The sequence below is a fragment of the Musa acuminata genome, chromosome BXJ1-2, assembly GCF_036884655.1.
Source record: "Musa acuminata AAA Group cultivar baxijiao chromosome BXJ1-2, Cavendish_Baxijiao_AAA, whole genome shotgun sequence".
Taxonomy (NCBI): domain Eukaryota; kingdom Viridiplantae; phylum Streptophyta; class Magnoliopsida; order Zingiberales; family Musaceae; genus Musa; species Musa acuminata.
The window spans coordinates 22,661,978-22,684,755 of NC_088328.1; the positions used below are offsets into that span (position 1 = coordinate 22,661,978).

The 22,778-nt window shown below is 38.4% G+C and overlaps 1 protein-coding gene across 1 annotated transcript; it reads right to left on the minus strand.

Moving 5' to 3' along the window:
* Positions 1–31: 31 nt before the first annotated feature.
* Positions 32–8,807, minus strand: LOC103976165 (transmembrane 9 superfamily member 3). The gene is made up of 7 exons (XM_009391371.3): positions 8,597–8,807; positions 8,140–8,180; positions 7,468–8,050; positions 2,047–2,184; positions 1,751–1,907; positions 1,097–1,581; positions 32–504 (listed from the first exon to the last, which is right to left on the minus strand). The coding sequence occupies exons 1-7, from the start codon at positions 8,770–8,772 to the stop codon at positions 285–287; spliced, it is 1,800 nt and encodes a 599-aa protein (XP_009389646.1). The 5' UTR covers positions 8,773–8,807; the 3' UTR covers positions 32–284.
* Between the last annotated feature and the right edge of the window lie 13,971 nt (positions 8,808–22,778).

The window sequence follows — 22,778 nt, forward strand, 5'->3', positions numbered from 1 at the left end:
TTACACATTGCCCCCTGGTATACACGTGGAATTACGGGGATACATAATGAGATTACTATTTTTCAATAGAGATAAATCAGTTTCACAAATTGCACGAATGCATATTTGATACACCTTTCAAAACAGTATCAAGGACTTCAAGTGGAAGAAGATCATAAAAGTAGACGAGGACTATTGGATTATAGATATTTCACAGGCTATTAAGCATCTACTTCAGAAACCAGTGATTCTATTCTGTGTTCAAAATGTGCTGCTGCTCCAAGTCAGGCAACAACTTCAACTTGCTACTCGCACTTGATAGATCGGTAAATGTGACGCACAAACAGCAAAGCAGCACGGAAGCCAACCATCCCGAGCATCAAGAAGAAGCCGTAACAGATGCAAGCCATGTAGCCAAAGAAGAAAGACGTCTGCATAAACCCCGACATGTCCGAGCGAGCATGGTAGTAGTACAGACAGTATCCATACACAAATAAGCCAGTTGATCCTCCACATAGGAAAGACCTGCATCGGCATAAGCAGAATGGCAATTCAGATATCCGCAATGGGAAGAACAGCCACATATCACCATCTAAGGTCGGCAAATAGGGTTAGGGACCCAAAAAAAAAAAAAAAACAAATACGGTCTGTACACTTTTAACTAATTCAACTATAGCATTAATTCAACTATAGTAAGAGAAACATATAGTGGAACATGCAACATCTTTACACTGTTTAACTAATTCACTAGCATATAACTGAAACAATAGCATACTTTTACCATGTGGTCTGTACACTTTAAAATGAATCAGAGGTAATGACAAAATCTAAAGTATCTTTGATTTTATCTAAAGATTTAAATCAACCATAGTGTACCAGTATATGTAACAACAAGTCACACATCAAAGCAGAAAAAAAATGAAATATTAATATATTATGTTTTCTTGCTTTTATATTGTATAACCTAAATTATGGCCTTAGTGTAAAAATGTTTTCATGTTTCTACATATTTTTTTTAATGAGTTATGGGCTTAATCAATTATATTGGCGTATGAATATGTAGTGAACAAATGTCTTTAGTGGTTGGTTTGCATATATACAATAACAACTGACTTACCTCCACCACCATTCATGGTCTTCGGCAGCAAGTTGAAAGTAGGTCAGTGCCACAGTAATAAAAGCGGTGACGATGAGGAGGATAATGAAGACGATGAATAGGATGCTGTATATGGTATAAATTCTGTGGCCCCACACACTTGCAAATATGTAGTAAAGCTCAATGTAGATTGCACTGAAAGGAAGAAAGCCGGCCATTATCATCTGTGGAATAGTTTGTCGATACCATGGCAATGGTGGTATCTCTCTAGGGTACTTTGCTGTACGACAAGGTGCTTGGAAGTCTGCTTTGCTGTTTTTACCAGCGATTCCACCCAAAACAAGTAGAGGAGAGGTGACGAGCGTCCAAATGAGAACAATAACAACGATAGTACCAAAGGGTAATGCTGCAGTAGCACTATACACGATGGCGACGGTGTTAAGAAAACAGAATGTCAGGAACAGAGGCCCACAGAAAAGGCATCCTGTCAATAACAAATTCCGTACCTGCCAATAAAGTACAAAGACATTCATAATCTGACATGGTAAACAACCTTTTTAAGTTTCTTCAAAGAGCATGTCTGTAAGAGTGATTTATGCATGGAATATAAAGTTATGCAGAATGTGAAAATAAAGCAGTAAGAACAGAGTGAGTAATGAAGATAGAATGACACACCCAGTTTGTTCCTTCGAGTTGACAATAGAAAGAGGTAGCAGCATATCCAGCAATGCCCGAGGTAAGTGCATATATGATCACAAGAGCAGTAAAAAGGGCCCCACGATTGTAAGGGTAGAAAACGCCAACAAGTGCAAGAATAAAGATGAAAACCGTGCTGCCATGAATGCCAAAGGTCATGAAGAATCAGAACAAACAATAAATTGTCCAAAAGCACTGCTCAGAAGAAAAGTAGGCCCTTGCAGTTCTGCTTTTACAGTTAACTGGTAAAAGTAAACTATATCAGATATACTTACAGAGTAAATAATTGTGTGCCAGAACCAAGAGAAGCAGCCAACAGTGACTTGTTCTTTGGAAACCTGAAAACATCACCATGAATATATTTCCACCCAGATTCTTCTTGGTCCTCAGCAGACTCCTCATCATGAGTGTACCTACAGCAGAAGCCCAAGGAAGAAACCTAATAAACATCACCATGAATATATTGATTGTTGGGTTTATCCCAATCGTTGCATCTCTTCTGGCTTCTTCTATAATGTCTGTTATAGAGTCTCCTCTTTCCTCTATTCTGGCTACTATGTTAGTTGCTCTGGGAAACATTGTTACAAAGCTCCTATTGAATGTATAAAGTTTATCCCTAGTATTTGAGGTACTGCTCTGGGTATTTCTACAACTACTGTTCATGGTAAATAAAATGTGGTACAGAGTCTCCTATAATGTCTGTTGGGTTTATCCCAATTATTACATCTCTTCTGGCTTCTTCTATAATGTCTGTTATAGAGTCTCCTCTTTCCTCTATTCTGGCTATTATGTTAGTTGCTCTGGGAAACATTGTTACAGTTCCTTTGCTTATGTACAAAGCTCCTCTTGAATGTATAAAGTTTATCCCTAGTATTAGAGGTACTGCTCTGGGTATTTCTACAACTACTGTTCTTGGTAAATAAAATGTTGTATTTTGTATTTCTATCGGTATATTTGATATCAAGTACTCGATCATATTGGGTATTATCGAATGTTACAATTTTTCCTGGATATTCTAGTTTTTTAAGGTACTATCTATATATTGAAGTTATGTATATACATTTTTTTGTGTTTACATTATTTACCGACTTTAAATTATCAATTTCTATATAATCTCTGGGGTCTATTATTTCCAAAAGGTTTACTTCTTCTAGATCTTCTATTTCATATATAGTAGAATTATTATCTTCTTCTAGAAGTAACTGTTTTAATTCTATATACTTTAGACGTGTTTTTAATTTTGGACAGTTAGGTTTTATATGGCCTTCTTCTCCACATAAGTAGCATTTGCATTTCTTCTCATATTTCCTCCTATATTGGTGTCTTTCGGGTTTTTTATACTTTTTTGTGTATGACCTTCTGTAATATTTTTTCTTAAATTTTTTTTCCTACTGGTTTTAGTTTATAATTTTTATAATCTGTATTGGTTTTCCTTCTTGTTGGTGAAGGTTTTTGACATCCAAATTAATAAGGTTCATGATATACAAATTATCTACATACTCCTAGCCCTAATCCTTATTTTTCATTTCTGAAGAAATTTCTTCCTTCTTTAAGTAATGTTTTAATATTAGACGTGATTTAATATTCAAATGTATAAAGTAACGTTTTTTCAATGTTTGCAAAATATTTGCTTTAACCCTGTAGGGAATATCTTTTGCGTGCAAATTACAGAGATAGGAATAGCAAAAATCAATTTCTCCAACTAGTTATTTTTCTACGAAATAGGAGAGACTTCTTTTTCTGATTGGGTGTCATATGGATGTATGTCATTCTGACTATCTAATCTTTAGCTTTTTTTACCCCAAAGTATTCTACTATGATTATATCATCAGACATGGGATTGACATAATGCCTTATGTGATATTCATTATAATTTTGAGGATGGATTGTTACTTTAAAAGGTTCTACCCTCTAGTGGTAATATTAGGAACAACTTTTATTAGAAAAACCTACAAAACAAACTTGCTCGATTGAACCAGTTATAAATACTACCTTTGTTTTGCAGATTTTTTGACGATCCAATGGTTTAGGGTTTAGAGTCCTTTTAGCTTAGGGATTTAGCAGCGTTCATGAATATAGCCTTAATTATGTTATTAGCCCTTATCGTTGCTTACGTTTTTATAGTCTTTCTTTACTACCTTTGTTGTTGTTTATTATTCTCTGTAGGTGCCACTGACTCTATTTCTGCCTAGTTGGTCTTAGAAATTCAAAGGGAGCTTCATGAACTCTTTTTCCTAATAGAAAATGTTACTAATATACCACCTAAGGGGATTCGTAGCAATCCATCCTCAAAATTGTAAAAAATATTATGAAAGGCATTATGTCAATCCCATGTATGATAATATGATCATAGAAGAATATTTTGGGGTAAAAACACCAAAGATCATACTCGGAATGACAGATACTCATATGGCACTCGATTAAAAAAAAATAAAGTCTCTCTTATTTCCTCAAAAGAGGACTAGTTGAAGAAATCGATTTTTGTTGTTCTCATTTCTAACACAGAAGATATCTCCTACAAGCTTAAAGCAACTATTCTATGAACATTGAAAAAACATAACTTTATACATCTAAATATTGAATCGTGTCTAGCAAAATGGACAAAATAATAACAAATGATTCCAGGATACTCACAATTTTTTGTTGTAGCAATAAATTACTACACATCAACATTTTATCCCATCAAATCGATTGCAAAACCTACAAAAAGACATTGTGCCTGCACAAAATTAAGTATATCCGATGGTAGACTGGAACAAGGCTTATTGGACAAGGGGCATGGTACTAGATATACTTTGACTCATATTCAACCTTCATACAGCACATTCCTAAATCCAAGGAGCTTTATCAATAGCTCATGCTTGAAACTGAGCAGAAAATGGATTAACTATGATAATATATTTTGAATGAACCATGGCCAGAAATGGTTCAACCTCTTAGAGAATATAATCATATGCAAATCTATGTGAAAGATCCTCAACAATTAAAAAATGAAGAACTTCAACAATTAAAATAAATGATAATCTCTTGGAAGAAGAAGAAATCATAATAGAAGAAATGAAAACCCAATATGGAGATCAGATCCATGAAGAATTTTAAATTTTAGCTCAGTAGTTACTTGATCAACAAATAGTAATTAGTGAATGATAATATGCTATAAGACAAGTAACAGACCATGTGTCTGGTCCGTCACCTCACCTCAGCAGATAAGAGTTTCGCCCAACATCAACAATGACGACAAAACATAACAGTGACATAAAACAACCAAAAGACACCAACCATGGCGTAAGGAGATATCAACAAAACACTGTTTATACTGACTTAAATCGCTTATAAATAACCCTCTCATTTGTAAGAAAGGTAGTGAGGGTCAGTGCCTCTAGGGTTGTAAGTTCTCGTGTGCTTCTAGAGTCCTATGAATCTATCAACAGTCGTCTGAAAAATCAGACCAAAACCCTATATGTTTTATTTGAAGTCATATCTTTTGTAAAATATTTCCTATGTTGTTTAATAGATAAGTTTGTACAAATCCTTTTATTCTGAAAAATATAACTACTCGTTTTTAGATGCTCATTCTAATTTGTTCCTTACCCTAAAACACTACATAAGTTTGTTGGCCCTAATATGTGTGAAAATTGAGTAGATCGAGCAGTAATTCGAGAAAAAAGTCAAAATAGAAAAAGTTGTTTATCTTCGGGTTAGATAGGTTCTTCAGAACCACATTAACAATAGTAGAGAAAAAAATAAAGACAGAGAAAAAAATTGTCTATAGAAAAGGGTTCCAAGGAACATATATCACAGAAATTCTTCGTTTTGATAACAAGTTTTTGTTCTTCCATGTTTCATTGCTCGATTGAACAAATTATAAATACTACCTTTGTTTTGCAAGTTTTTTTGTGGATCCAAGGGTTTAGGGTTTAGAGTCCGTTTAGCTTAGGGATTTAGCTACGTTCGTGCATATAGTCTTAATTTTGTTATTAGCACTTATTGCTGCTTACGCTTTTGTAGTCTTTTACATTTGTTGTTGTTTATTATTCTTTGTAGCTACTACTGACTCTATTTCCGATGCAATTTGTCTTTGAAGTGAAACCCTACGTTTGCCACTGTCGCCTTCATCTGCAGCTTCCTTCGTCGCCACCGCCGCATTAGTTCGCAGTTTCATCCACAACTTCCTCGGTTGCCCTCTCCTTCCCCAACCTTCCTCTATAGCCGTTGATTACTCCTTTTACAGTTCCCTCTTTAGAATTATTCCACTCTTTAAAACTATTTAGCACTGTTTAGAAACCTATTTAGCATACGTCTCCATCAGTAGAAACCTATTTAGCATATATCACATTGATATCAAAACACTACCCGAGGTAATTTGGCACTTTATATAATATCATTTTGATGTGGCATTTTTAATTTTATGATCATATTTATCAATCGTAATATATTTATTTACAATTATAATATTTTGGAGTACCTCGCATCGCTCTAGCGGGCGTCTAGGCAAGCACCTAGCGCCTCAGGCGTTTTAGGACCTTAGCACCTTTAAGGTGACTAACGCTTTTAAAAACACTACCGACATTAAATGAGATAAAAAAGAAAGCAGGCTGCCACTTGTGCCAATGGCTTACAACATTGTCACAATTGATGAATAATGGACATTTCTTTCAGAAGATAGTTGCAGATGCTAATCATAAAAAAAAAATCGTGCTACTGGTTTTACTTCACAGTAATGGTCAGAAAAAAAATGACATTACCATAAGCACTTCTCGCTAAGGATAGAATTTGCAACAACATGCAGAACAAGTACCAGATTATAAGAAATTTGAAATCTAACATTCATAAAAGCAGCTGACTAAATGATAAAACATGATCTGCACAAACAATATCTGGCCAGATCAGGCTGAGGGCTATTCTATCAAACAGTTTAATGCATATGTTTTTTTTCTTATTTGAACTTTAATTTGTATATTAAGCAGTTGAAATTGTAACTTAAATTTAAACTAGAACTTATATGTATGTATTAAGCAGTTATATGTGTGTGTGTGTGTGTGTGTGTGTGTGTGTGTGTGTGTTAATTTTGATTTATAATTTTTTTGAATATTATTGAATATAAGCTTAATTTAAAATTATACATTTTTAATCAGATTACAATAATGAACTCAATCATAAATACTCCTTAACTTCTATCATTCTCTTTTCATTTTTATTTTATAATTTTGATTTTTTAAATAAATTTTTGGTCAATACTGATCCTAAGAATCCAATCCAGCTTATTTCGAGTTTTTCGCAATGGGGTGAAATCTATACAGATTCTGATCTAGCTACCAATGATTCAAATGTCAACTACTTCTGTCAGCAAAAATAGTTGTAGCATAACTTTACAAATTATTCATTCCATGATATCCTATCCTCTGTTACTTGGCATGAACATCTTGTCTTCTAAAGAATTCAATAAGTCATTTCCTTGAAGTAAATGAACAGAGATGACAAGAAATTTTGGCATTAAAGAGTTCATAACCAAAACTATAATGAAATAAGTTATCATAAAGGTCAATTAAGTTAGTTTGCTCAAGCATATATCAATATTAATTGAATTCCTTTGCTATCTCTGCTTGTTAATCCTTTATTTTCGACCAGTAAGTATATATTTGTGCAATAAAATAAAGCATAAAATCCAAGAGCCTGAAAAGTGGAAGATTCCTTACTTGACGAAATCATTCTTCAGTACACGCATGAGAATTGTGGCAAGAAATCCGGTCAAGAGTAGAACTGTCACACATGAATTTATAATGGAGAACCAGTGGATCTCCAAGTGATGAGGTAGTGAAGAAGTTTGAGAGTACTTCTCCATTCTCTTCTCGAATGGTGTGGCAGTCTCCTTCCACTTCACAGAATATAAAAACTCTGCTTCGATATCCCTGTCCTCCGTGACATCTAGCAGCATATTGGGATCAGTGTGGACAACAATCTCAATCACACGGTCATTGTTGTAAAGGACATCAAAGTGGAAGCGCTTGTACAGGTAGTATTTGTACTCGCCAAGGTCCTTGCCCTCCTTGTCAACCTTCCCAATGAATCCCCACAGAGGGAGATCATCATAGTACATCTGAAAGTAGTAGTCCTTGGTGACTGCACTCCTGAACTTGGACACCTCTTCTCTTGTGAGCCTCTTCTTGCAAAGCACTTCAGACTCATGGTCTACTCGGAAATCAAGCTTGTATGGGGCATCCACCAGCCGGTCCCCATTAAGAACTTCACCGAGTGCTTCTCTTTTCTCGGTCACATGCTCTGTAAACAACAAACATCATGAATCATGAATGACCTATTTAGAAGGGCATGGGACTGATGGTGAGACATACTATAAATCAGAGACAAACCTGGGGTACAAAATGGAAGATCAAAGTAGCGATATGTCTCGCTGTACAGAAATAAACAAGTGAAATGGGTAAGAACAAATTAGTGCAAGCATAAAGTTTCTCAATAAAAATAACTAAATATATTCCAAGGTTAAAGAAATTGTGAGCTTCCGTTCTTTCAGATCTAAAATTACCCCCAAAAAACTTAATTTTTTATGTGGATTTAAAATAAACAATTCAGATATTTAATCACATTATCAAAAGAAATAAATCCCAAATCAAGTGGCTAAAATAAAAGGTTCATCAACTTGCAGGCTTCGGCGGATCTGACCTAACGAGAACCTAATCACCACTTAATAACACCCAGTTACCACTTAATGCCACCTTAATTACCTAAAATCGCATACGATCCCACAAATCAAACGGTTCGGAGAAGAACGAGGAGAGATCTGAGAGGAGAGCAGGAAGGAGGCCGCACCTGGGATTATGGAAAGGGCCAACCTTGTTGACGTAAAGGGGGACGTGATCGCCTGTCTTGTAGCGATGGTCGGAGGCGTCCGAGACGACTCCGTCGACCCCGAAGCACAGCAATAGCAGCAGCGCCGTCGCCGCGGCCGTCAGATCCGTCACCGACGTCCTCATCCCCGACCCCATCGACCGATAACCCTCCTTCCTCGGGTCGAGGAAAAGTGATCGCACTTTATATAGGTGTATATATTATCGGATCGGGTCGGATCGGAAAGCGAGGGTGTCAAAGCAACGTTGCTAGCCTTGTTTGTCGTATTCATGGGTTTATGATAGTTACATGGATGTGAAGGTACATTTACCCCCTGAGGTCGTCTCCTCACCTTGCCCATCAAGATTTACCATGAAGAGAACACTGCATGGAGTCGTTGATCACCAGAGGAATACTGTTCTTCTTTTCTTCCATGGAACCATTTGCAATGACGCTTTCTGTCATGTCTTGGTAGAGAAATGTGACTTCCCCTTGGTGGATATGTTCATTCTGCATCATTAAAAAGCAGCAGAAAACAGCATGTTGAAGTGTTCTCACTCCTCTGCCTCGTTAATAAGGAATGCACACCGTCAACACAGATGCAAAGCATCAGAAGGTCAGAGTCTCAGAGAATGTAGGAAAGAGTGCAGAGCAAAGCAACAAGTCCAATTAGGAACATCAAGATGGGAATAAGAACAACAGATGCTCTCATCCATGGTCTTAAAGGCCTTCAAGAGCCATGTCAGTACTAAGATGATGATGCTGATTGAATGAAGCAACTTAATGTAGTAAAGCAGGCAAAGAGTGCACCAGCAGCAGATAGTTCCAAGAAGAATGGCAATTATGGAGACAAACTGGGTCAGTGAACACAAACACAAATGTTGCACCATACTTGTTGTAGTCTAACCATTTCTGATAGTTTGATCTTAAGCTTCTCACATTAAATCGGTCAATAAGAACACCACAAGTTTCAATTCATGTTGTTCTGGAATTCTAGTTAATCACATTAAAATATATTGTTCAAGCAGCATAGAAAAGATTAACAAGCTGGCTTAGATCTGTTCGAGCAAACAGAGGTTACATATCAAACATGCTGCAGAAGAGGCATTCACTGTATCACATCCCATCAAAAAGTCCAATCAACACATTTCTTCAGATAAGGGTCATTTCGTTCTCTGCTCAGAAGGCTCAGCTGAACAAGCCGAAAGAAGGTGAGAAGAGTTCACAGTGGTGCCATGCATGCAAGTTTCCAAGTGTAATAATACTGTGGATATACAATTGATGTTGAGTTCAAGCACTAAAGAGAGAGACAGAGATCCACAGATTTTTCGCCTTCTCCCACCTCATTCTTCTCCTCCTCCTCGTCCGTTCTTCCTCTCCCCGCCACCGTACCGGGTTCCTTATCCTCCTCCTTGAAGTCCTCCAACTCGAAGGTGGGTCGCCAGAGCGGCAGCGACGCCACCGTCTTCTGCCGCTTGCTTTTGTTTGCTCTGATGAGGTCTCTCATGGCTGAAATGCTTCCAAGCAAAGCGTAGAACTTCTCCTCGCCATCTGCTTCAACTGTAGGAGACGGCATGGGTGGTGTGGCTGCACAAGGCCTCTTGCCTCTTCGACTTCCTTTCTCCATTACCTCAACCTAGAAAACTAAAGATCAGACTGGAGAGAGAGGGAGAGAGATATCTTATTGGCTTCATGGAACTGAGGATGATTGTTTGGTGGCAGTCAACATAACAAAGAGAGTCTATCCGATCAAGAATTGCATGTGCTTAAAGGGAGATTCCGTGGAAAAAGAGCCAATCATAGAAAGAAGTACTAACTTGTTGGATTCCCCTCCGGTTCATGACTTCCGCTGTTCCTTATCTTTTCTTTCTTCCTTTCAAGAAAAGAACAACCAGCCAATCAAATGATCACCGTTGCTCTATTTTGGAGATTCTGTGTGTGCAGTCTGTGAGAGAAAGAGAGAGAGTCTCTTTCTTTCTTTCTGACTCTTATGTAGGAGTGAGAAACACTCCTACAGCTCTTGGAACATTGTTGTTCGTAAAAGTCCAAATTATGTCATTAGTTTCATAAGAGCAAATTTGAAGAAATGCTGGAACTGGAATGTAAGAAACTGCATACGAACTCAATAGCTGTCGAACTACAACACTGATGGATCTCAACCTACGACCATCATATATCCAAGACCCATATTCGATGATGGATAAACCAGACGTCTGCATGCCAATTACAGATTTGCGACGCAGAAGTGTAAAGGTGGGTAAGAGAGAGAGAGAGAGAGAGAAAGAGAGAGCTGTGGTGGGTCATTCTTTATGCAAAGGAATGCACAGTCCGTCAGCAGCACGAGGCAAGTGCGGTCCTGGAACAGGAAGCTTGTGCTGTGTGTTGCGATGTCACCCAGCTGACGACTTCTTTCTCGAGAGAACACTCCATGCTCCCTCTGGCCCATTGGCTCATTCAAGTTGGCCACTACTCCCATTACACACACCTATGATATATATGATGCCTTTGTTCACCATTTGATCATAAAAAATGCCCACAGTCAGTGTTGTTCATCAGTCTTGTGCTGGCACAGCCAAGACATGAACTCGGGATTGGTTTTACTTCCTTGCAGAGATTTGCCAGCCACCACTAGGGATCAATTATTTTTAATATTAATATATATATATATATATATATATATAGGAGGCTCATTTAAAATATATATATTATATAAATGTTATTAGATGTGCAATGAAAATTATCCTATTACCTATGGACAACTCAAAAATTATCCTATTATCATCTATTATATAGATGATGCTCTCATATTTGATTTTATCAAGAGATTTTTTTTTTATACTTCGATCAATATATCCTTAATGAAATTATTAAAAGATAATAATTATTTTTTTTATTATGTTCAACTCGATTTTTAGGATTAAATTGAATTTTTTTTTAAGATGAGTTGGATCAGACTAACTTTAACGATTCAATTTGATTTAATTAAACATTATATTATCCTTTTATTTTCTCAAATTACCATCACTTCCATCTCAACTCCTCCCACCTTCCTCCTCTTCCCCCTCCTTATTCTCCTATCATTCCACCTTTGACTCCACCTCCTCCTCTTCCTCTCATTCTACCATCGCCTCCTCCTCCCATTCCGCATCACCTCTCTCTCTCTCTATTGGCTTCCTTCTTCACATCCGCCTTCTCCTACTCTTCCCCCTCTCCCTCATCAACCTCCCTCACCCCTCCTCCTAATCATCCTCCCCCTCCCCCTTAGCTTCCTCCTCCTCTACCTCTATCTTGTCTCACTCCCTCTCCCTCTCCCTTATCCACCTCCCTCACCGCTCCTCATCCTCTTTTTCTTTCCATTTCACATCCATTGACCCCTCCCTCCCCTCCTCTTTAGTTTCCTCTTCTTCTACCTTTGTCTTGTCTCACTCCCTCCCGCTCTCCCTTATCCACCTCCGCCGCTCCTCATCCTCATCATTTTTTTTTCTTTCTTTCCGTATCCATTGCTCCCTCCCTCTTAGCTTTCTCTTCTTCCACCTTTGTATTGTGTCACCCCCTTCCCCTCTCCCGTATCCATCTCCCTCATCACTCCTCCTCATATTCCTTTTCTTTTCCTTCTACTCCACATCCACTACACCCTCCCTTCCCTCTTAATGTATCTCCTCCTCTTCATAGTTTACAAATCATTACACTCGAATTACACTTATTCACATAATATATTAAAATATATATTATTTTATATAAAAATATCTTAATTTTTTTTATAAAACTTAGAAAAGAAAGTTATCTAAAAATATATTAATTTTTACATAAAAATATCTTAAATTACATTAAAAAAATATCTTAAATTATATAGAAAAACTATTATACTCAAGTAACACTCGAGTTATACTCATTTACATAACATATCTAACATATATAAGTTCCTATATAAAATTATTCTAAATTCATCATAAAACTAAAAAACTTAAGTTGTCTTAAAAAATATTATTATTTTATATAAAATTATCTTAATTATCAAAAAAATTATTACACTCATTCACAGACTATGTTAAAAATATATTATTTTTATATAAAATTATTTCAAAATTATCATAAAACTAATCATAAAATCCTACGTTTCCCTTTTTTCTATTTCCTATATTGATGTAGTTACACTCGAAATTGAAATGAGTTAAATTCGATTACCTAATTATTTTTAATATTAATATTTTTTTAAATATATTTTTAAGGATAATTAATTATTAAGACTTTGAGAATTCTACTATAATTTGATTCTAACAAAATTTTTATTTATTTCTTAATTTTTATAATTAATTTAGAATAAAATTATATAAAATTAATATATTTTAATATATTATGTGAATAAGTATAACTCGATTGTAACGTAACTATAAATTGAATGTAAGGGATCTAAACCTATCCAACTCAATTTGAATGAATTTGACCCGAATTAATCTAATCTGAAAATAAACCAATCCACGAATTAGTTGAGTTTAAAACAACTCAATTCAAGAACAAGACCTTTGAAAAAAGGTGTGCCCCTCGGTAAAAATCAAATATGGAGCACCATACGGTAAAAATCTATTATTGGAGATTTTTTGATAAATTATCTATTTTCTATTTATATTCTTCAAATCATTAGTGATTTAAATAATATTATGATTTGTGATAGATTGGCATATTAGATTAGTTATTATTTTAAAATTTAATTTAAAATATATATTATTTTTAACAAATGTAATGAGAATATCTTCAAAACATGAGGTACATTATTTGAATGTGGATATTGATAATATATATTGTAAGATTACTACTTTCCGATATCGAGGGTCAAAATTAGAGTCACGAAAATAATTTTTTGTAAGATTATGATTGACAAGAGGCTCGTCCATTGGGTATATGTATTTTTCGAGAATTATTATGTCCCATCACCGGGTACCATCCCTACCTTGAAGGACGCCCTTGTTTAATATGAAGCCATTAAAGCTCGTCTACGACCACATGCACGCACAACTAAGGTGCGCAGGTAGGTGGTGGCTTTGATTCTCGAGACAGCCACCGTATGCATGCATGCAGGCAGCAGCAGCAGCAGCTCATTAGCCTTTGCATCCAGGCCGGTGCTTGGTGTCCTCATTCCAGTGAGCGTGGTGTGGTGGTCACCATATGACAGAACACGGTCACTAGGAATTTAGGATGCTACCTGTGAAACCTGACATGTCAAGAGCTCCAACCCAAGTAAAATAATAGGGAAGAAGAAGAAGACGACCATGAGATGACAGGAATTGTTTATGTTAGTACATGACTGCCTGGTCCAGCAATTGGCTGGGTTCATCAGTCTCAGCTTTAATATGTGGCTCAGCCTGCCTTCTGCCACCACAAGGACGTGCCAACCATTCAATCTTGGTCCTTATACTGTCTGTCCCTTGAATGCTGTAATCATCACCTATTGTGGCATCAAAATCATCATCAAGCGCAACCATAATTACATTATTAATTTATTTTTTTATTGCAAAAATATTGTGTTATATATATAATACTATTATATATCAACTCAATTGTGACTTTCGATCCCACTCGAAACTATTACTGCGCACCTCCTGTCATCACGCGGTGGCGTGGCGTTCGATCAAGCTGGAAGGGCCATCACGACGCCACCCTCCTCTCTACTTGCAGGTGAAGCTGGGGATTTCGACGGCGTTTGGTCAGCGATGAGGCTGAACCCGGAGGGATAATATCTCGCTTCCATGTCAACGGCCGGGAGAAGGAGGCGGTGGGGAGCGGAGCTGTTGCTCGCGCTCCTGGTCAGCTTCTGGCTGTGCTTCGAGGACAGCGAAGGAGCAGCTGCCACTCGGTTGTTCCCGGCTAGCTCCTGGTCCTACGGTGGTTCCAAGACGCCGGTCATAGGGCGGAGGCCGGCCCCTATCCTCCCCTCCCCGGCCGCGGGTCTGGAGGACAGCAAGCGACGGGCTCCGAGTTGCCCTGACCCGCTCCATAACAGGTGATAAACCAGTCGCTCTTCCCAATTAGAAGACCCCTGTTCCTCAGTTTCAGTGAACGAGTTATATGTTATGGGAAGAAAGAGAGAGAGATCTCATCGTAACGTATAGGTGACGAGGAGAAGAAGGCTTTGTATTGGTAGAATCTCCTGAAGCTTGTTCTTGATCTCTGTGTAGGAGATTCTTGGCATACACAGCCTTGATATTGCTTTATGCTCTGTAAATAGCTTCAAAGACCATGTATATTTCTTTGCACCATTATTGCTTCTCTTCCTCCCTTCCGTGAAGTCCTTAGTAGAAGGTATTATTGCTTTAAGGTTCGTGCAACTCTTTGTTTCCTGTTGTTAACCATCTGAATAAAGCAAGATTTTGTACAACTCTCTTCTAGACCTGAGGAAACGACATGTAGCATCAAATCATATATGACGTGACCATCACATGTTCGCCAAAATGTTCGTCTCTCGAGAAGCAGCTTTTTGCTCACAGTTGAGCCCTGACCAGGAAGCAGTCAAAGAAAACACTGCAACATCGTTTAAATACTGGGACCTTCATCTGCATGGCTTTCTGGAGCTTGATTGGAGGAGGAGCGAGGAGGGTACAATCGGTGACGCCATCGTTCTGCGAACGTGATCTACGGCGGAGGAAGGGATGGCACAAGCCATGAGGTCTCATCAGTTAATTGTACGCTTGGGATGCCAGTGGCGTAGAGTCGTCGGACTTCTACCGGAGGAGGAAGAGAGGTGCAGGTGGGGTAGGAGAGATGGACGGGGCGATGGGGGTTGTCAGCTTGGTCGGGGAATCTCTCTACGACACTGTTTCACGTATCCTTACATCCGTTGCCTTAATATGATTTCGTGTATATAATAATACCAATTATATGTTTAAGATCTCTGCTATATACTTTCATGAAGAATCAGATGTCACATCACATCTCATCAATCACTTTGTCAGCCTGACATGTTAGATTCATGTCATCCCTACATCAATGTCGATTCCACGTCATCTAAAACACTCCATCATCATCCCTGTAAATTAGAGCCACCTCATCAAATACTCAGTAATTCGACGGACGCATTCACGATCGAATAATACTCGATATGATTTCACATAACGATCTCATAAATTAGCTTCCTATTAGACTCAAACGATTACTTAGGTTCTGATAGGGAAAGTACTGGCGTCACCAACTCATCCTGCCACCATTTTCTTTTCTTTTTAATTCAAGAATAGTAACTGATTCAATAAATCTATAAAATCTTAAAATAATTAACTAATTATTCTTAATCATAATCAACGATTTCTTATATACCTACAACGGTCTCACAAATTTGTATTTGTGAGATCGGGGTCACAATTTGTATCGATTAAACAAAACATCCACCTATGTGTCGAGCAAGCTACATAAGCAAAAGTATGGGAAGCTCCCACCAATCTCATGTAGTCGTCAATAGAGAATCAGCCCATGATCCTTGTTTATCCTAATTTCCTAAAAAGACCTCATAAGAACCACTCCTCGCTGACACCATGGCTGAAGAAATGGTCATGTCCCTGTATTAATGGCTGGCGATGTGGTTTGTCTTCCCCACACCCTCCTTTCAAACGATTGAATAAGGGATCACTCTTTGCCTGACTCAAAGCAGCAAAAAACTAGACAAAAAATGCCATTCCAATAGCTCAACGTCAACTCTGACCTCGAGACAATGTGTTGATAAGCCAGTAAGCCACCTCCATTACTAGCACTTGACAAGCAGGGTAAGGGGATCTTCATTGATCTCGGTCCTCGTTGTGCCCAGGTATAAAAATCAAGTCCCAGGCCAAACAGGGATAAGTGAGTGAACACTACACTCTCCCGAATACAACTAACTTACTCCTTTCTCATCTCTCTTAAGCATCGGAGGGGTCACGCTGAGACCTCCCTTCGGTGCTGACTTGTTGTGCAGTATCCCCAACACGGTTGAGGAGGAGTTGCAAGACGACTTCCCCATGGGTAAGGTGGTCCGTCTTCTCATATCAGTCCACTCCCTCAATAGGCAAGGAGCTCTCTATGCTCGCACTATATTGTCACAAACTTAATTGGTTTTGCCTAAGTCGTGCGACACCTTTGCGTGTCCGTCCGCAAAGATCAGTCTCCCTAAAACCTTCTATGGTCCCCTATGACCTACAAAAGAGAAAATGAGTTAGAGAAAGTATCTCACTCGAGATCCACAAGTAATCATTTTAGTAAACAGTTCATAACCAATGCAAATTATAAACATACTTCACAAGCCCTAAATGGTTACACAACAAATGATCCAAAATGGTTCACTACAGACCAAAATCCTCATAAGTGCCCACATGACATAACTTTTGTTCGCAAGCTTAGGACGATCACCAAAACCAAAGAAAATTTGGATGCTAAGCCTACTGCCAACCCTTTATATGCTGTGTAAAGCATAAACAAAACCAAAAAAACACAGACATACATAAGCATTATATCGAACACCCCATTTATAATTTTGTCTGTGACATTCTCCCACACTTATTCCTTCGACGTCCTCGTCAAAGCCCTTGATGAAGTGCCACTCCTCACCTTTCCGAGTCTTTAATCTTCCGCTCTAGCTGTAATACGCCTCTTGGCTCCCTCCATGTGTGGCCTCTACCAATACATCACAAGGCCTCTTCCACCTTCGATTGTATTCGCTCATTTGGCAATCGACATTTGTCCACCCGCTCTCGGGTCACACCTAGACGAAGCACTGCTCTAGGACAATCCGTCGCCTAGTAACTCCCAAAGCTTCATTAAAATTGATGCACCATTGTTTTGATCCTGGGCCTTTGCCTCTACCGGCACAATCTCTGTTATGCACCACTTCCTTCATGGCAACTTGATTGGTCGTACTATGACATATTCTTTAAGAGTACCCATTTATGTGTCCTGTTGCCTTGTGCTAGGACCTTCTAAACCGAACTTTGCCTCCGCAAGTTGAGTTGTCTTAGTTCTTCCGTCAAATGCTTTTCCGAGATAAGGTGCATGTGCCTCAAAGCTCATTTCGTCTTTGGCACTATACAGGATGAGCCCGCTCCATCAAAATGAGGGACCCATGGAATGACATGATCCCGCTCTTGTCTCTGCAAGAGTTTATATCGTTAATATCTATCCAAGAAAAGTTTTGTGCCTCTGCTCAATGTTTCATCTTCGAAGTTAGCTCCCTTCATGCGGCTTGGATACTTCACCAAGTAACACACAAGTTGCTCCACTACTAGATTTGCATTGAGTTGATGATGGTCCTCATGCCCATAATTCCATGAGTCAGCTCTCTATTGAGTTCAATCCCCATATCGACTCCAAATGTGTCTTCATTTGTGTTGCCTTGGGTCGCTCCCCCCACTTGATCTCGCAATACATCCCCCAATTGCATTATCTCAAGCGAGATCATATGATAACTCATCACCACTTGCTCGGTCCGTTGAGCTCTGTGAAGTTATTTTGAAATACTCATCCTCAACATGTGCAGTCTGTTGTACATGGTTCTTCCTCTATAGAGCTGGTACTTATCCCTCCTAGATATCTGTTCCGTTGGATCAATTTCTTTTTTTGCTTCCTTCTCTTTGAAAGTTTCGGAGACCACCATCTCGTTGGACTACTCTGAACATACTATACATTATTTTGCCTCCCTCAAACGCACTTGTTATATTGTGACTCCACGTCAATACAACTCCTACTGCACCCCTCAAGGCCTAGCAACATACTGAACTCGCTACACAATTCAGCATCCTACTGACATATCCTTCTCATGTCAAAGAGAAAATTTTAATGCTCCATAGTGTCAAGTTTTGGTCACCTTGGGATGTTCATGAACACTCCATCGTTCGCATACAAGCCCTTGCATGAGTACCGAATTCTTAGAGTTAGCAATTTTCCTCACCTCTGTGAGCTTTGCATAACTCTTTCGGTCGCTGAACAACCTATTCCACCTTGCATGGTCTCATCCTTTACCAAGTGCCTCACTTGCCTTGAGCACCATCAAGTATAGTTGCCAACATTGAATCGTAGCTCAAACTCACCATCCCGACCTTTGTGTACTATATATTCTTCCCAGCTTGCTTGTCCTCGAGGTGCCTCTTGTACGAAGGGTTGACCATTCCTCTAAATGTCAATCTTAGATGCTCGCTCCTATGAGCGACTCATTTTCCCTACATCTCCATGCTCGTTTGTGGACATGCTGGCTGCCCTCAGCGTAACCTCGTTAGGTTCCCTATGTTTGTATGTCAAGTGTTTATGTGAGTGCTTGTCCCGTTCTGATATCATATGTCACGGACTTAGCTAGTTTTGCCTAAGTCATGCGAAACCTTTGCGTGTTCGTCCGCAAAGGTCAACCTCACTAAAACCTCCTATGGTCCCTTAAGAACTATAAAAGAGAAAATGGGTTAGAGAAAACATCTCACTCAGGATCCACAAGTAATCATTTCATTAAACACTTCATAACTAATACAAATTATAAATAGACTTTACAAGCTCTGAATAGTTGCACAATAAATGGTCCAAAATAGTCCACTACAGATCGAAATCCCCACAAATTCCCACATGATATAATCTTTGTTTGCAAGCCTAGGACAATCACTAAAACTAAAGAAAATTGGGCTACTAATTCTACTGTCAGCCTTTTATATGTTATACAAAGTATAAATAAAATCGAACGATACAGACATTAATAAGCATTACATCGAATACCATGTTTATAATTTTATCCGTAATAACATCGGTTCTCTACCACAATCCTATGTGTCAGCTCCCCAAGAAAGACCTAACGTTAAACCAAGCCAAGTTGACTCATAGGTCAATGGCCTTAGTATAATCACATATTCCTTATAAATAGTATAATCACATATTCCTTATAAATAAAATATGAGTATACTCATTAAACTCTATCGAATAATTTGAGTGAGTGTATTTTGATTTCTCAACTAATGAAAGAACAATTTTTATTGGGCATACTCTGGATGTATTTTTTATAGGATTTTACCATCGAAACCTCTTGTTTGTCGATATCAAACTTACAAAAAAAACTCTGGACTCTAGATTTATTAGCTCTGAACAATTAATATGTCGGATAACTGAAATCTTGATAACCATTGGCCATAGATTATAAACTATAGTCTTAAATTAATTTGATTGTTGCACATAAGACAATGAGAAAGCATCCGGAATGTCACTGTAAAAAATTGAAATTGGATGCAAAATTGAAATTGGATGCAACATTCTTTTGCAAATAAATGCTTTTTACACCTCACAAATCAGCCCAAAAGAGAAATGCAATCCTGTCCAGTAATCCCTCGATCTCAATACTGTTAGCTATTTTATAGATACATTAAAGGATAGGAAAACTAATTCAAGACTTGTCGGTGGCGGAATGGGTAAAAGTTTGTAGATTACTAATAGTAGACTTCTCCATTAAAATTTGTATATCTTTTACTATGTCTTGAGATGTGATACATTAAAATGACATACTTGAAATGTTCTAACTTAGAGGACCTTTGTACTTTGAAAAGTTCCTCTCTGATAAATAGGTTTAATATATATAGCATCATTCATAATGATGACAACGAGATTGTTTTGCCTCTTCAATATTATTCACAATGATGTTAACATAGTTTGCCTTCTCACACATATCACATACAATTAGAACTTCACACCTCAAAACGTGACGAGGAGATTACAAGAACACTCAAAAATCAAACTAGAAACAAGTGTAAACATGAAATAACAATTAAGACTACAAATGGGAAAAAGTAAATTATTTTCGTGTTGTTTTATCTATTCTTTTTTTTTTCCTTACTACTTTTTGAACTTGAGTGTCATTAGTTCTTTGAACCCTTCAAAATCAAATTGACTCGCTCAAAAAAAAAAAAAGTGAAAAAGAAAAAGAAATAAGAGCAAATTCCTAAATAAGTTTTAGGTTTTGATTTTTTTTCCTACATAGAACCCCTTTTTACTTTATATTTTGCATAACATCTTTTTTTAAAAGATGATATTACGTTTGGCTTTACTGTCGATGCCTTAGCCCTTATCCTCGTTTATTGTTATCATCGCATCTTTTTTTACCACATCCATTTTTATCTTTTTTTATCACTCTCATCCCTTGTATTTGTCGTAGGCCATGCCACTATTATTATGGGAGGTTGCTAGCAAAGTATTAACGTGATAAGGGAGACCAATACAACAATTGCTATGGACAAAAGCAAAAACACACTTGAGTCTTAGTAGCCTCCATAACACGATAGAGGAGGGGGCGAGGAGCATAGAAGGCAGAGGCAATCAAGACGGGACAAATGTAACGAGGCAAAAGCAATTATGACAAGATAGAGACAACCATGATAGATTATAAGTCATACGTAATGAAAAAAATCTAAGGATAATTAAATTATAGTTTTATAATTTTTATTTTTATTTTAAATAAAGATTTGGTTCACAATTGCTCATTTTAAATTTTATAATTTCTCTAAATTTGAATGTTATCGGTTAGGCGGTTTTCATAAGAAGGTTGTGCTTGTCCCAAAAATAAAAAGCACAAAGGGATGCTATGTTAGAAAAATAAAAATAAAAATTTAGATTGTTTTAAAAAAAAACCCAAGAAATAATTACATATATATATATTTCTTTCCGCTCCTCTTTTTCTCTCATCCATTCTTTTAACAAAAAAAAAAACAAAGAAACAAAAATATATAAAGGAGGCTAAAAGTGGCCCCACTAACAAAAGAAAGGGCTCAATCAACTCTAATCGAAGTGGGTACGACGTGTATGCGGCGGCGACGGCGGCGGTCACCGTCGTCCTCTCCAGGAACCCCGATCGCCTTACCCAGCCCCGGGTGCCGCTCCGCCTCCCCTTCCGCCGCGAAGTACCGTTCCAGCTCCTGCACCATCTCGTCCACCCGCCGGTCGAGGTGCTATGCCAGAACCGCCGCCTCCACGTGCACCCACAGGAAACAGCACCGATGCCGCAACTTCTCTACCTCCTCCCCAGTCACCCTTCGCTGCGGCTCCCCGTCCGGGCCAAACGGGTCGCGCCGGGAGTCATAACGCTCCAAGAGCAGCGCGTGGATAAAGGAGTTGGACCCGCTCCTTTCCACCACGGGTATCTTGTTGGTGGTGATATCGAGGCCGCGGTACACCTGTATCTTATCGGAGTTGACGACCTCCCCGAAGAACATGGCGGACAAGTCTATAAACAGCTTCGACTTCCCCGTGCCGGTGGCCCCCATGATCACCACCACTCTTTCTTCTCCTGTAGACCATATCCATAGAGGTGGTGAACGTAATGGTTCTGCTGCTGTGGGAGTGCAACAGTGGCCACGGCACGCCGCTGCTTCGCGGCAGCCGTCGGCTTCTGCAGGTAAGCTGTAACAAGGGCTCTGCTGCCACCTCTCTTATAGGCATGTAGTCACCTAATGATACTCTCTTCTAAGCTATCACGAATCTCACAGGCCTGTTTTGGAAGAAGTAGCACTTCATGCAAGGCAAAATAATGCTAAAAGACTGCCATTCTTCGTAGATGATTGGAACTGATGCTGTCCCATACTTGACTATTGTGCCGATTAATGACAGCTTGTTCACGATTATTGAGCTAAGCTTGAATCATATGGACTATGAATAATATACAAGTGTTGTTTATTATCAGTGTTATCTATTTACCTAAGACATCCATACGTAATTTGATATGCATGGCTCGGTGTGTTAACGTCCATGTCGGCCATCGATGTTTGCATCCACATGGTGTCACAGTAATCGTCATCGAGCTCGTTGGCTTGCTTCAGAGTTGAAGGTGGTGGCAACTGAAACTATTGCTACTGAGTTTCCGTGAACATAATAATTAGCATGAGGATTATTTTTCTTGCACTTGCAAAGGAGAGTGGCCTTCTCACGTATCTGAGATGTGAGCCCTCACTTCATGGAAGAATGAGGATTTCATATCTTCGTGTTGGGGTTATGTTGGGTTACACACACTCGACAATGATAGCTAGCAGCAGCAAGGTGAGCTGGTTCCTAGAGAGAGAGAGAGAGAGAGAAAGAGAGAGAGAGAGAGACTGCTTGTTCAAGGCTGAGATGCTAGCAAGATGGCCTCTCGGGGGCTACACTTGATATGATCAAAGACAATTTGCCTTGCAAATCTATTTGTAATTTTTATTTTTTT